At 43.4% G+C, this 16,039-nt stretch overlaps 1 protein-coding gene across 3 annotated transcripts in view; it reads left to right on the top strand.

Moving 5' to 3' along the window:
- LOC144799864 (beta-galactoside alpha-2,6-sialyltransferase 1-like) overlaps nt 1-16,039 on the top strand; it is a 195,963-nt gene that overhangs the window by 85,273 nt on the left and 94,651 nt on the right. For all 3 annotated transcript variants that reach the window (XM_078671452.1, XM_078671453.1, XM_078671454.1), the window contains 2 exons: nt 14,182-14,283; nt 15,283-15,457. In XM_078671452.1, the coding sequence (XP_078527578.1) occupies nt 14,182-14,283; nt 15,283-15,457 (277 nt within the window). The remainder of the gene's footprint in view (nt 1-14,181; nt 14,284-15,282; nt 15,458-16,039) is intronic.

The following is a 16,039-nucleotide window of genomic DNA, read 5'->3' on the forward strand; positions in this document are numbered from 1 at the left end:
TGCCCTATTTACGAAGTGACGCATCTAGGCAGATGCATCACTTTGTAACCACTGCGCTACATTAAACCTGCCCCAGGTATAATGTATGCAGGGTGGGCGTTTCGCAGGAAAGGGTCATAGGAGTGGTGCAGCGAAATCTTATAGATTTCGCTGTGCCACTTCTAGGACGCCAATGCGTCAAAACCGACACAGCGACACAGAGGAAGGCATGGCAGTGTAAAGCAACACAAGGGGTGATTGGAAAGACAAGCAAACAACACGAAGGGCACTGATAGCAGAAAGCAACACAGAGGGTGCAGGGAGATTACGGGGAGAAACACACTGACGAGCAGAACATGAAGGGTGGTGGGGAGAAGCACTCTGCAACAGACAGCAACATACGGAGATAAGCACGCAGTAGAAGCAGCTATGCCAACCAAGCCAAGCGAGGTTAAGAGGCAATGCTCCATGGGAGGGACAACCACAAGACTGGCAAGATGGGAAACCAATTAGAAGCAGCCACGTGGGAGTGATAAGCAAAGCCAAGAAATGGTAAGCAGTGGGTGAGCTCCAAGCCCCTCTATGTTGTTGGTAAACCACAATATGCCTCACAACAGACCATGTATGTGCTGTCTGAGGCTCGACCTAAAAAGGACCATTTACGTTCTAGAATGCCTACATGGGCTACAATATGTGGGTTTGGTGTATGAAAGCTCAAACAGACAGTTTTATGCCATTGAGAGAACTATATAGAAGACCAGCACAGCAACAGTGGCATGTCAGAAAAACTAGCTGACATCAATATTGAATCCAAAATATAATTTACAAAAAGATAGTTCCATTGGGTGTAGATTTTCTATCATCAACTCCAACAGGAGACTATTTTGGTTAATGAAGAGAAAAAAAAAATTCCTAGGCAGTTGCTATGATTCAATTTACATTAATCTTAACAAGACGGAACAATACATGGAGGATAACCCAAGCTCAGTGCAATAGAGTGACAACTGTTTAAAGGATGTATGACATTACAACGCATGCTTTTACCACGCATGCTTTTACATCGCAAGTTTTACAACGCATGCCTTTACAACGCATAGCGCTTTGGGGTGCTGGATAGTGAACAGTTTAATTTACAATTCCAACTCCAGTCCCCGTGGAAAGTAGGGAAGTTGTTGGATAGTAAATTAAATCTATTCCCTATCCTAGAGCGCCCCCCAGCGCAATGCGTTGTAATGGTTTGCGTTGTAATGGTTGCGTCGTAGAGGCACTGCGTGGTAAAAGTTGCGTTGTAAAGGATGTTTCCCCTGTTTAAAACATATAAAGTTCTTTCTTTATTAGGATTTTATCTAAAATTGAAGACATGATACAAAACACAATACGTATATTCAAACACATTGGTGCATAATACATCTGACACAATGTATTCACCACGAGTCACGATGGGTGAGCACTTAATCTAAAAAATATATATATTTTACTTAGACATATACATACATAACATCAACATATATTCAAAACAAACAGTTATAACATAAAACTGATGTGATGTGGCTGAGTGATGAGAGTTCTCAATGGGCGTTTCGGCACGAAATGTGCCTTCATCAGGAGGGCCACAAAGATATATCCTATTGAGAAAAAAATATATATAAAGGACTATTAACTCATCAATTTGTTCTAGACATGATATATATACACAATATTGCACTGAGCCATTGTTTGTGGGTAAAATCGGTTTACTCCAGGTTGCCATGGAAAACTATACCATAGAAGCTGCTATATGTGCCTAATAGTATAAGCCATCACCAAGCGGTCGTTCAGAATAAAAAGATTCACATCACCTTGTGTGTCTTTAAAAACCAAAGAGTGGTCACCCGTGTTCTAAGATATGATCAAAAAGAATCAAGAGTTAAAAACGTACAGAAATTAACCAATGTGGTAGATACCAAAAATGTTTCAGATGAGGAGTCCACACGCGCAATGATGTGAAAAGGATTACCAGCGCTGAAACTGAATATGAAAGAAGGGACCTTCTTAATTAGACAGAACAAGGCCAAGAGTAAGGCCTCATGATAGAGGTAGAGGAGATATCTAATGTCATATAGTTAAAGTTACTGATGTTGTTTGGTCAATATCTGATGGGTTAACTAAAATCAAGTTTAAACTGATAGTAACATGAAATTAAAGGAAAAATTGTCTATCCGAAGGATTAAACTATGGGGGTATTTTTAGCAGTACATGAGTGATATGGAAGGTAGCGAGTTCAGAGTACTTTCTCTAATGCTAACCTGGAATACATAAATAATCAGGATATGAATACCTGGCAATTCTTGCTGTAATCATAATTAGGGCGGATCAGGACTCACTGGATCCAAATATGTACAGGGCAGCTACGAACTAGCCTGCATCCACAAGACAAAGTTAATTGTAGATTAAGGGATTGCAGTGGTTAGCGGGGCAAGAAATAAATGTAACTGACGAAAGACCGTTACCTCAAAGTCACGAGTTGTTTGTATTGTAAGGAAAGAGTCTTCAAAGAAGTAAGGATAATCTCTGCGTGAAGACGGGCAGTAGAAAGGGGTCGTGTTTGTCACTAAGGGTACTGTAAATAGAAATGATACAATTTTGGTTAATGATACAAATGTTAGATGATATTCTGACAACAATATTCTGGTACCATACTTGTAATACAAATTCTATGGCTCAGCACGCCAATACTCTATACTGTGGTAGAAGATATTCTTTTTAATTCTCTGATATCCATTGTCTTTTAACAAATAGAAAAGGGAACATCTGTTATGACTTTAAAGTTATGTGATTTTGATGTTATTGAAATAGACATTGCCATATGGTATGAATATGACAGAGAAATTAATAGCTATTACTTAAAATAAATTGCAAAATATTTCTAGGCAAGGGAATGAATACTTTGCAATTTTTAGAAGAAAAATTATGACCACAAAATACTAGGCTATATAAATATATGAGAAATAATCCACATGCATAGTAAAACACCAAGCTACAACAGTCTGAATTGATTATAAAAGTTAAATGATAAACAAGGCATTAAAAAGAACAAATCTACACCCAGGTTTACTTACCATCGCTCAGCACTGGGTGGCGCGAGTAGGAAACAATTGTGCAGTGTCGTATTTACTGATTGTTGCCTAATAACGATGTAATAGGCTGTGCTAAAAATGCTGTGTTTGGGTGATGCTAAACACTAAGGGGCTTATTTAGGAGCCCCTTGCGCTCGCGGGTGCATCACATTTTGAGTGACTGCCATCACAGGTAAGAGCGAAGCCACAAAGGGTCATGCGAGCATCCACGCTAAACCTTACTAAATGTGGGCCTTGATTTATTAGGTTTGGCCTGCATAGCGCATGCTTGAGAAATCTATTGGTTTTAATGCAAACATAAAAGGGACTCCTCTCTTTCCTGGCTTCTCATTGGTTTCTGTGGTGCCGCTTACCTTTCCTCCATTTCTATTGGCTGTAGCATATTTTCCTGCCTTTACCAATGTTTGTTCATCCACTGCTTCTCTTATCAGTTCCCTGCTGCAGAAATACTGTTAACATCCGCTTTGGTGGAACTATATTCTCATAAAGTTTTGCCTTTTCCTCTGGCATCTTATTTATATAATAATATATCACCCAGAGAGTAAATGATTTGCATAGAATCAAAGAATGTTGCGTGGCGCTGTCCAGACTCGAACTGGGATCCCCAGCTATCGAGTCAGCAGCTCTGGTCCCTGTGCCACATCCTCTCTACATAGGCGAAACCGATACATTACTAATGCTTGTTCTGTTACTTGTGAAAACACTGAGGGGCATATTACCAACAAGTAGCGATATTTATCGCTAAATAGGCTTAGCGACGATTTTTTTATCGCTGAGCATCGCCGGAATTTATCGCTGAGATAACGTGCTATTAGCAACGTTTATCTCCAAAGCAATACATTTTCCGGCGAGAGCAGCGAAATGCGTGAATATCGCAGAGAATACAGCGATATTCACGCATTAGCGACGAAATGCTCTTAGCCATGTTATCCATCTCCCATTGGATAACATGGTAAGAACTGGTCTGGGCAGGTGTTATTATTTGGAGATATTCGCGCGTAGCGTGAATATTTCCATCGCTACGCCTGCCTTGCTAATAGGCGATAGCGATGTTAGCGACTGTTTTCAGTCGCTAACAGTTTGGGTACGCCCACTTTGCATGTCATTAGCGATAAATATCGCTAACATGCAAAGCGGGCCCCAAACCGCTCGCTATCACCTAAAAGCTGTCGCTAATTGCTGTTAGTGACAGCTTGCTAATAGGGCGATAGTATTATCTCCGCTTAGCGACCGAAAACGGCCGCTAAAACTGCGAAAATTCCCTATCGCCACCCCTGATAATATGCCCCTGAAAGCTTCCAGACCAACATATGGCCTGTCGGTGGAGGCGTGCTGACATCACACGCAGCTTCTGGGAGTATGCTAAAGGTGAGGCTCCTGGGGGGTAATAGGATCAATTTATGGGATGGTCCTAACTTCCAGGCAGAAGTATGGGGTGCCCACACTCACAAAACGGTGAAAACAATAGGCGGTTTCCTATCGAGTAAACTTTTAGTAGGAAATGAGGCAACTCGTAGATATTAGAACTACAGATTACAGTTTATTACTAACTAATTGCCCATTGAATTAGAAACTTTATCAGCTACGTGACGTGAGTCGGACTTATAGTAAAGATTACCTTTTAGAGAGCGGATTGTAGAGTTTAAGACATGAAGATGAAATATGTTGCAGGGATTGAGCTACCAGCAGAATGTCTTTTATTTATTGGTATGAAGATCATAAAGAAGACCCAAAAATGCTGTGTTGTGCATGAATGAATGATATTTACAAAGCGCAAGCTACTCCCCCAAAAAGGGGCGTCCTGGAGCTGGAAATAAAACAGTGAGCAGGACAGAATTAAGAATGTTGAAAAAGCCAGGGGCCTCATTTATGAGGCTATGCGTCACTTTTAGCCGCTGGTGCGTCACTTTTTGTGACGCACCAGTGGCGTAAAAAATGCGCCTTGTTGCGCCATATTTACAAAGTGACGCATCTAGGTAGATGCGTCACTTTGTAAACCCCTGCGCCACATTATACCTGTGCCAGGTATAAAGTAATGCAAGGGGGCGTATTGACGCAAGAAAGGGTCGTAGTGAAATCTATGTGATTTCACTGTGCCACTTCTAGGACACAAATGGGTCAATTTCTTATGACTAACTCACAGCAGGCGTAAGACTGACGCAGGCGATTTCACATGGGGCTTGCCCCATGTGAAAGGACACATTGCTGGAGTTGCGTCACTTTTGTGAGACACTCCAGCAATGCGCCACTTTTGCGCCATACAGAAACGTCAGAAATACTGTCGTATCTGTAACTCCTTGCGTAATGATGCGTCATACTGTAAATATGACGCATCATTGGTGGTGCAAGGAGGGCGCAGTGAAAAGGGACGCATCGCTGTTTTCACGCAGCGATGCGTCACTTTTCATAAATGGGGCCCCAAGTTTTCAGACTTTTCCTGAACGGCAGGTAGGTAGGTGCGAGAGTCTAAGAGAAAGAAGAAGAGAATTCCACCACTTAGCACTACTGTAGGAAATGGAGTGCCACTGATACACCTACCCCCAATCCTAGGAACCTACAAGAGGATGTGTAAGATGAGTGCAGGCCTATACAAGGCCACCATCCTTCTGAGATAGGTAGCACCATCACCTTTAATAGCTTTGTAAACCAGGCAGAGAGCTTTAAAGCTTCATCTCTGCTGTACCAGCAGTCAATGTAAACTAGGACGTGTGATTGGCATCTCTGTGAGAGATTAAGAATTACAGAAGCTGCAGGATTTCGAACCATCTGCAATCTGCTTTTAGAAGAAAAGCAGAAAGGCCCAGATACAAGGAATCAGCATAGCCCAGATGGGAGGAGATTAAGGCCTGAACAGCTGTTTCATGTACAGATACAGGCAGATAAGGGAGGACTTTGTGATTAGACTGTAAAAGAGATCGGGAAAGTGAGACTGGAATCAAACAACACACCTAGATGTGTAGTGCAGGTAGCAGGAGTCGGGGGCGTAACGCAAGCCCATGCAGGCCCAGGAGCGTGCCCCCCAACCCTTCAGGGTACCCCAAATCCTTCTGGGGCCCCTCTCTGCCCCAAGACCAATGAATACCTGCGAGATATGGGAGAAACGGGGGCACCCCTTCACATTTGACAGAGGGGCCCCATCATTTTGCGTTATGTCACTGTTAGGAGTAGGTAAAGGTACCAATTTGTTTGGCTACCAGTTAGAGTGCCAGTTAGGGGAGGTGGTTCCTTAAAGGAGAATCTCTGTCTTATCAGAGTTCTTTAAAAAAATGTAATTCATCCACTCTGCTGCCACCCTCACACAGGCTGGGAAATGGTTTTGGCTGTCCTCCAAGAATTCAGATATGGAGGTGATAATCTGAGTATCGTCAGCATATGACACACTGCAGAATCCATAATTTCTAATCAAAGCAATAACGGAAATATATATGTTAAACAGAATGGGACTAAGGGGTGATCCCTGAGGAGCACCGCAAGGCAAATAAAAATTACTTAAATGAATGGAAGGGGGTCAAGAAAACACAATTTGATCACTCACAAAAGATTAATTCAGCCGAACGCCAGACCAGAGACCCCAAAATCCATAAGTCACTTCATGAGCACTGAGTGTGAGACTGTGCCAAATGCGGGAGATCGGTCACGAAGGACCAGGGAGTTTGACCCGGGTCCAAGAGGATTCTGTAGTCCTCAACAACGGCGTAGAGCACGGTCTCACTACTATGAAAAGAGCAAAATCCAGATTGAGTCTCATCCAGCAGCTATTTGTCTTCCAGATGAGCTGTTAACCAAGATTTTGCACATCTTTCTATTCAATTGGTCTGAAATGGCAATAATAAGGGGGGTCTAAAGTTAGAGAGAATAATTGGGCCTATGTAGGATTTCCTGGCAAGAGGAATTATAAAAGTATGCTTCCACATGATAAGATAAGAACTTCGTCCTCCCTGAGGGATATATTGCACATTTTCAGAAGCTTTGGAACCATGAGGTCTCGTCCCAGAGCCAATAATCGTGGTAGTTGGTAGCCAGAAAAGTACTCAGCTGTTCTTTATCTTTGGGGAACAAGGATCAGAAGGTGTGCCAGACAGTCAGTAGTCAGTAAAGTACTCAGTTCTGTGGCAGTTATCGGATCGAATTTTGACAAAGTTCCACAAAATTGATAAGGACTAGACTCAGCAACAAGAGTCATACGTTACTTGGCAGCTTGGCAACCTCAGTATCACTACGTTGAGGATGGTTCCGGTGTCAACCAAGAGAGGATATGTTCTGCCAGTGCTGTCAAGATCCAGGACCAATCTTATGATATTAGGAATAAGATTATTGCCGACACAGAATATCTTCATGACTTAGGAAGAAGATGCAGGAGAGCTGAGCCCTGATCCCCTCTTATTCATTCTCTGTCTTATATTGTGTTGTAAGGTTTGCAAAAAGTCCAAATGCTATTTTCTTGCAGGCTTTCAGGATTGATCAAAGATATTGAAATGATCGGCGAAGTGTCTGTAAATGTTGTTTCTGGACCATGCTTTGCAAAGCCTTTAAAGGGGCAGGCAGTCTCGGAGCGGGGTAGACAGACTCCATAGCAGGTTCAGCCCCTGCCCCCTTTTTATGTTTGGTGGCAAGGGTCTTTGATTCAGTGGAGATGCTCACCAGGATCATCCACTGTGGTTCACAGCTTGAGCCTGAACATGCATTGAGTGGGACCCACATCATGGTCAGAATGTCTTCCAGCTTTCTCGGTCTCTCAAGAAGTCTTTCTTTGAAACAGGAAAGGGTAAAATGAACATACAAGCAGTGTGGCCTCCAGAAACTGAAGTCTTTCTGAAAAATGTATGGGGGGCTCCCCAGCATCGATCTGGCCTTCTAGTGAGATGTACCAATTTGGTAATTTCCAAGTCATGAGGGAACAGGTGGTGGCGCCTGCATATGAAGGGTAGAGCGGAATTGTGGCTACAAAGAGTCTGGTTCCTCAACAAGTCTTGTTCCCTTTTCTTGACCAACTGGTAGTGTACATGCTTGGCAGTTGTCACAATTGTCAGAATATGTGAGTAAAGGTAATGTTGCTAAACCTCTGCAGATGTCTAAGGTCCCTACTGACATAGGAGGAAAGATGTTACTGATGATTCCTTTGCATGACCCCCTCAAACCAATATCTTCTGGGGATCATGCATGAGTGTTCCTGGTTCCCCGAGGTTGTGCCACTTCCTAGTACTGGCGCTGATGTTATAACACCAGCTCTGAAGCACATATTCTCAACAAACAAAGCTCCAAAGGTTGTGATATCAGAAAATTGTCCTCCCTTCAATTGGAAAACGTTATGTATTTGTGCTAAGTTCATGGCCTCCCGGCACGGAAAAGTGACCTCAAGTGAATGGTTTGGTTGAGTGTTTCATGGTCATGTGGAAGAGTTGATAGACCTACCTGGAAGCCCAGATCTAGTATGTTATCCCGTACACCAGGAGAACTTTTGTAACACTCCTCACAGTATTGCTGGTTCCAGCTGAACGGCGGTTCGAGAGAAAGGTAAGGGCAAGGATTCTACAACACTTCTCATCAACTCTTTGAGGCTCCTCAAAAGCACAACCAAGGTATTTGCTTAGAAATACCGGACTGTGCTGATAAAAGAAGAAGAGCAAGTAGTTCATTTCATCTCTGTCAGGGTAACATGACTTGGAAAGGTCCCATAAGGGTGCTTAATTTGTAGACGAATGAGCATCTGTGCCAAACATTGTGAAGCAGTATCTATTTAATGTTGCTGTGCAGAATACCTACACTGCGTAGTCTTGATTCCACCTCATACCTCTTTCATCTACCAACAAACTCTCTGCCCACTTATTGAACTCTTTACATTCTTCTTCATGAGTCCTGATCACTTTCTTTGCAACTGTTTTTTCATCTTTCTCTTTCCCCCTCCTTTACCCCTTTTGTTTTTTTTGTTGTTCTCTCTCTGGGTAAAAGTCTGATGAAGGAAAATGAATTGCAGTTCCAAAATATGAGTACTGTTGGGCTCGACCTGCAACCAGGGCTCCTATTATGCACTGGCAATTCCCCATTTGACCATGATCCATATCTCATCACTAATGTCTTAATGCCCTCCATGTGGAAGTATGGCAAAAGTATGACTTAGAATGCGCTATAGTTCCGTAGTCTGGAGGGTGAGTCCTGCATAATGCCATCTGATCACGAGGACGCCCACCGTGAAGATGTGCACATGGACAATGACCTCATGACTATTGATGTCCCTAATTTACCTTTGCCTGACTCTAGAAGCTCTCCAGCTCATTCTTCAATGTGTCTCTTCCTCTTCTGTCACTACACTGTCAACCTCCAGCCATCCACACAGCCACATCTATCCCTTGGAAAGAGTTATTGTAGTTGTGGATGATACCAGTTGTTGCTTAAGGTAGTGGGGGCTTGAAATATGCAGCAGTGGCAAGGCAGGCAAATACATGCACCCTCTCTTCCACGCGTGCTCTCACACACACACACTCACACAGATCCACATGCACACTCAATCCCATCCATTCACAAGCGTGCATGCCTACACACTCCATTCACAGTCACATAGACACACCAATTTACAGCACACAAGATATATTAATAAATACACACATGCAGTCAACTTTCATTAAATACTCCCCTGCCAAGGCGGTGGCATCAGGTAGCAAGAGTGAGAAGCAGAAGCCCCAGTTGTATCCTGCAGGCTGCAGGGGAGGAAGGGACAGAAGGAAGATGTTGCTGCCTCTGCTAATTGGCTTACCTTGTCATGGGTCAGCCAATGAGAGGAGGACCCTCCTTATCTCCTCACAGAGCGGGATGGGGTCAGTGAGAGTTCCTGACCCCACTCCATTCTGGGACGGGTATCACTTCCGATTAAGTTAGAATCCCAATGGCCTCTCTTTCTGGTGTTGTAGTGTATAGACCGACGGGCTATATAAGACTCTTCCCTCTGCTGCTTGCAGAATCCCTGTCCCAACTGGTCTTCGATCATGCACAAATGTTGTTAATAAGGAACCTGAACTATTGGGCAAATAAAGAAGCGGGTGGGTCTCTTTCAGCAGAACTGACTAAACTGTTAAGTAAGCGGAATCTAGAACAGTTTGTATTCTCCTTCACACATAAGAAAGGCCACACATTAGACCAGGTATTAACCTATCCGTGGCTAATATTACAATCTCTTCATGTGCATAGTCAGACCACCATCTGATAAGTTCTCGTTATAGGGCCTGATGTTTCTGAAACCCCCTCTAGGTCGTGATCTGCTTTGCAGAAACTGGTCTAGAGTTGATTTGGATTCCTTAACCTCTACTCTTCCCTCTTTTCAGGATGATATAGACAGCCATACGGTAAACATGTCCGACTGGCGCATTGCAGCTAGCAATGCGCATACCCCTATTAAAAAATTAAAGCAAGCTTGTCGTTATGACGCGCTAAATGGTTCTCAGAGGACCTAAACAGCAAAGACCAGTCTTCATCATGCACAAAGAAAATGGTGAGCAAATTATTCTATAGAGGGCAAGCCATTTTTTCTGTCACTTCCTAGACATAATAACAGATTAACCAAGCAATCCAAGATCACTTTCTTTTCTACTAAAATCCGAGCTTCTTCAAATATTTCTAAGGAAATATTTAACATAGTGTCTGAACTGTCCAATCCTGACGGGGTGACTCTGCCCATTCAACCATCACAAAGCTTATGTGATATGTCAACACTTTTGTTAGAGAAAAGATGAAGAAAATAAAGGGCAGAATTCCTTTTAGCCCCATTACTAATGTGATAGTCATCGAAGACAGTAACTCTGTCAATGTTCCTGTTTCCCAGCAATCAGCAAGGATGATTTTATGATTCTACTCTCCAAAGTTAAGTCGGGTTCTCCTAATGGTATCTGTCCACCCAGAATTATTAAAATGGCTTCTTCACATTGCCCTAAAATAGCTATTTTTTTACTTAATCACTCCCTTAATCATGGCACGGTACCTAATACTTTCAAAGGGGCTATAGTGGTCCCTCTCCAAAAGAAATTGGGTGAGGATCCCCTCACCTTGAAATACTACCGGCCTATTTCATTATGATGTTTTTTGGTGAAGGTGTTGGAAGCGCATGGGGCCAGACACCTTTGTTCCTTTCTGGAGGAGTCTAAATTCTATGACCCCCAGTAAGCAGGCTTTCGTTCTGCCCATTCAACGGAAACAGTCATTATCTCACTCATTGATGACATGCGGGAGGAGACAGGAAGAGGTAATACACGAGCGCTAGTCCTTCCAGATGTGTCTGTGGTGTTTGACACAGTCGACTATGAAATTTTAGTCGACTGTGTCAGAGCCGCAGGCCTTCAGGATGCGACATTGGTCTGGGTTACATCTTTTCTTAAGGATCGGCCACAGTCTGTCTGGCTATCGCCCTTAAGTTCTCTCAAGGTACAGCTTACCTGTGGAGTTCCTCAGTGATCTTCGGTGTCTCCACGTCTCTTTAGTCTGTATATTCGACCCTTGGTGCATTCATTGAAAGAGATGTAAGTCAGAGTTTATAATGATGCTGATGATTTGCAGTTACTATTCCCCATCAATCACTCTCCTGAATCCATGGTGTTCTTTCAGAACAATATGTTATTTATAAGAGATTGGATACATAGCAACCATTTAAAGTTTAACTCTGATAGGACTTAGATTGTCATCACTCACAACAAACAGGATCTGTGGAATCCGTCTTTCTGGCCTCTATTGATGGGCGACCCTCCTAAGCACAAGAATTCTGTTAAGATTCTTGGAATTATCTTTGATAAGAATTTATTGTTGAAACCCCATTTGGGAAAAGTCACCTCTGCCTGCTTCAATCAACTCTGAAGAATAAAGAATATTGACATCTTTTCTGCTTTCAATTCGCTAATTCAGATTGTGAAGGCTTTGGTAATCTCAAGATTCAATGATGTCAATTCCCTCTATCTTGCCCCCCTAAAGAACTTAATCAGAGATTGCAGTTTGTTTAAAGTCAGGCAGCAAGGCTCATTTGTCAACAGCCTAGACACAGCCACATTACAGCTCTATTGAAAAGTTTCCACTGGTTACCTGTGGAATAACGCTAAATTTTTAAGTCTTATGTTTAAATCCCTAAATGGAACATGTCCCATCTTTTTATCATCTCGAGTCAAAACATATGTACCTAACTGTAATCTCAGGTCTAGGGACAAAGACTTCCTCAGAATTCTCTCTTCCAAATGGAAGAGAATAGATGGGTATAGATTTGCTGTGTTGGCACCCCGGATTTGGAATTCCACACCCTCAGGGATTGGATCTACCATGAATTACATGCATTTCAACTAACTCTTGAAGACTTGGCTGTTTTGACAAGCCTATGATTACATTTTCTCTAGCCGTATGCTGTCTTCTACAGTCCTATGCAAACAAATGATGGACGGAATGCTGAATAAATCATACATTCTCCCTCATTCAAGAGATATGGGTTAAATCCATTGTTCTTTTGCTCACCATGCCACCCCAGTTTAGACCCAGCCATATGCAAATCAGTTTGACCCTGTGCCTCATGGGAACAGTCCAGACCGAACTGCCAAGCCAAGTCCTCCCTGGACCAGAAACAAGCACCCTGGGACCGGTTTCTGGGTATTACCCTTCATCAGCCAGGCTAGATTGAATCCAGTGACAAAGTGAGCAAGGAACCCACGTCTGGGCATACCCACCCCACTTAGGGTGAAAAGTGCTACGCAAACAAATGATGGATGAAATGCTGAATAAATCATACATTCACCCCCAGTGAAGAAATCTGGGTTAAATCCATCGTTCTTTTGCTCACCATGCCACCCCAGTTTAGACCAAGCCATATGCAAATCAGTCTTGACCCTGTGCCTCATGGGAACAGTCCAGACCAAACTACCAAGCCAGGTCCTCCCTGATCCGGAAACAAGCATCCTGGGACCGGTTTCTGGGTATTACCTTTCATCAGCCAGCCTAGCTTGAATCCAGTGGCACAGTGAGCAAGGGTCTTCTACAGTCCAGCACCAATGAACTTCCCTAGTAAACGAGCGCTTTATAAAACCCATATAACATAACATCACTGATACTGGGCACTTTAGGGCTTAATACTGAAGCATCCAGGTCTGAGCCCATCAGTGATGCTCCCCTAGTCATGGAGACAAGGCTCATAGAAGTCGTTGTTAGGCTGAGGAGGTAATGCCCTCCGGGCTGTGAAATCTTAAGCCTGGCAAATTTCATCTCAGGCAGCCACGCACCCGCTCATTTAGTGCATTTACAGTGCCTGGAATACTGAGCCGAAAATGAAGAATGTCTGTCAGGCTTACATTTGCTCATACTGACAGACACTCTTCTTGCAGAGAAAAAAGTTGGAGGCCCTTAACGACGGGCCGCGGATGGTTCAAGTCAGGTAGGATGTAGCATTGTCACGCAACTCTCTCTCTCGCTCTCTCGCTCTCGCTCTCTGCTCAGCAGTGACACCAGTTCTGCTGGAGAGGCAGAGCCTCATTTTTAATGTGATCAAAGATGAGATAGCCATGAAAAGTAGTAAATGCCCCACAGGCCTGCTCCTATGAGATCCTTCTAATTTGATCAGAAAAACTGTTACTAGTCTTGTTAAACATATGCAGTAAAGTTCTGTTTCACTTCACCAGCACTTAATTTCCATGTTTGTTTCTACAAAGACATGAGCCTGGTAAATATACTGTTTTCTGTCGAAATGGGCAAAAAATTGGAATTTCCTGGGCTCAGAACAGCACCATTTGGCGAGATAACGTCAGAATACTAACTCTGTCCAGGATGGGAAGGTAGTGTAAATTAGTAGAAAGTAGGAGCTTATGCATCTTGTGTTGTTTGTGCCAATCTATTGGATTTTCTACACTCAAAAGTGTGCTTTCACACACATGCACATACATACAGATATGCATGCATGCAGACACCCAGACAGATCCATGTTTGCACTCACACAGATTCAGACAATTACCCATAATAATGCCCTGTTCTTGATCTACACTATTATCCAATAAACATCAGTAGCTGCACTCTATAGTTGATCATATGTAACATTCCCTTAATATGGACCCTGATGTACTGTGTAATTCATTGGCAGGTGATGGCGTCTGAGAGACACAGGTTCCTAGACAATCCTCTCTATACGGCTGGGATTCTGGTGGCTTGGGATCCTTCACCGTACTCTGCAAATCTCAATGAGGTAAGTGGCCTTCGCTAACCTGCTGCTTGAAAGCAGTCTAGGACTTTCTTGCTGCAAACAACACTATGGTCTAGGTTTTAGTCTTGTTTTCTTGTAGTTAACTGGATTAACAAGCCAGGTAAAACAAAACAAGTTGGATGAAATGCTTAAATTAATCTCAGCCACTTGTAATTACTCTGGGCCACATTTTATATCATTCTATTGGTCACTTGTACCATAATAGACAAGGACCAGCCATATGCACACAGTCTTAGCTCCACCCCAGAATGGAAGTAGTACTCAAACTGCTAGGCCATGGCCCATCTGAACAGAAATGCCGGCAACTCCAGACAGGCTTCAGGCTTGTTAGTAGCGAAGAGCATTTTAAGTCCCATGGCACAGTGAACTATGGTGCCCACGTCTGGCCATACCAAACTAACTTAGAGTACTCACTAAAAAGAACAGAAAGAGATAAATGGAGGTGCTTGAATTAATCTCAGTCACTGATTTGTCAAGCTGTGCTACTGCAATAGGAAAAAGCATTGACTCTCAGGCCTCGTATGCATTGGGGGAGACATTCAGGGAATTCAGAACTGGCATAGCATTGAGCCCCAGCACGGCAACAGTAGTGAGTGTGGTATGTAGACTTTTTCGCCACCTACACTGCAGCACCTAATTAAGCAGCTCTGCAGCTAGAGCTGGCAAAATGCTTATGGTGGGGTGGGGAGTGGAGCAGGGGCACAGAGGGAGCCCTCCATTAAAAATAAAAATAAACAACAATCACTGTGACTTAAACACTGGCGTTGAAAGTGTGTTATGTTTGCTCCGCAGGGAAATATCCACAAATCAGCACTCAGCTATAGGTTCTGAAAGGAACGTTGAGTGGGTTAGAGGTATCACGGGCAAAACAGTTGCACTTGTAGCCACCAGATACAATACAGTGCAATTTGCTGCCAACTGCAGAGGGTGAGGTGGATGATAAGATGCTTCAGACCCTTTCTTGTCCTTTTTGCCCATCAGTGGTTTAAGAAACCAGATTACCCAATCTTCACGCGATACAAGGAATACAGACAGAAGCATCCGGACCAACCATTCTACATCCTACACCCCCAGGTCCAATGGCGGTTGTGGGATATCATCCAGGAGAATGCGGCGGAGCGCATCCAACGGAACCCACCTTCATCAGGATTTTTGGGTGAGAGGAGATAGAACAATGCAGGTCAATGCTCATCTGTGATGGCATTGAGGGGTCTTGGGTCTGGTAAGGGCATTATGGAAGTCCCAGCATATGAAGAGATGGCTGTTTTTGGGAGAGTTGGGTGTCTCAAGCCTATGAGTAGAGGTGGACATCTTGTATGAGTTGGACAGCTTATGTGCTTATCTCAGACCAAAGGGGGGAGAGTAGCAGCGTGGGCCTGCAGGACCAAATGGGGGCAACTTTACATCCTGGTACTATGAGTTGAGATCAGCATTTTAGACATATTTATGGGTTGCCCATGATTACGGGAAGGGGTGGAGGGAGCTGGTGTCCAAGACTTAAGGAGTGAAGTTCAGAGTCTCATGTCATTGGAAAGTTCAGCATCTCAAACGTATGGTGGAGTTGGCTTTGTTCCACTCTATTGGGTCAATGTCAACTTTCAATGGCCGGGAAGAGTTGAATCCTAGGCACTTCGCCCAATTTTGTTAGCAAGTGGGCGCCTCATGAAAATTGGATAAGATGAGCATGTATGAACCTACGGGGAAGCTGGCATAGTGAAGCATATCACAGTCTATGTGC

Source organism: Lissotriton helveticus, chromosome 12, assembly GCF_964261635.1.
Source record: "Lissotriton helveticus chromosome 12, aLisHel1.1, whole genome shotgun sequence".
In the NCBI taxonomy this organism is placed as follows: domain Eukaryota; kingdom Metazoa; phylum Chordata; class Amphibia; order Caudata; family Salamandridae; genus Lissotriton; species Lissotriton helveticus.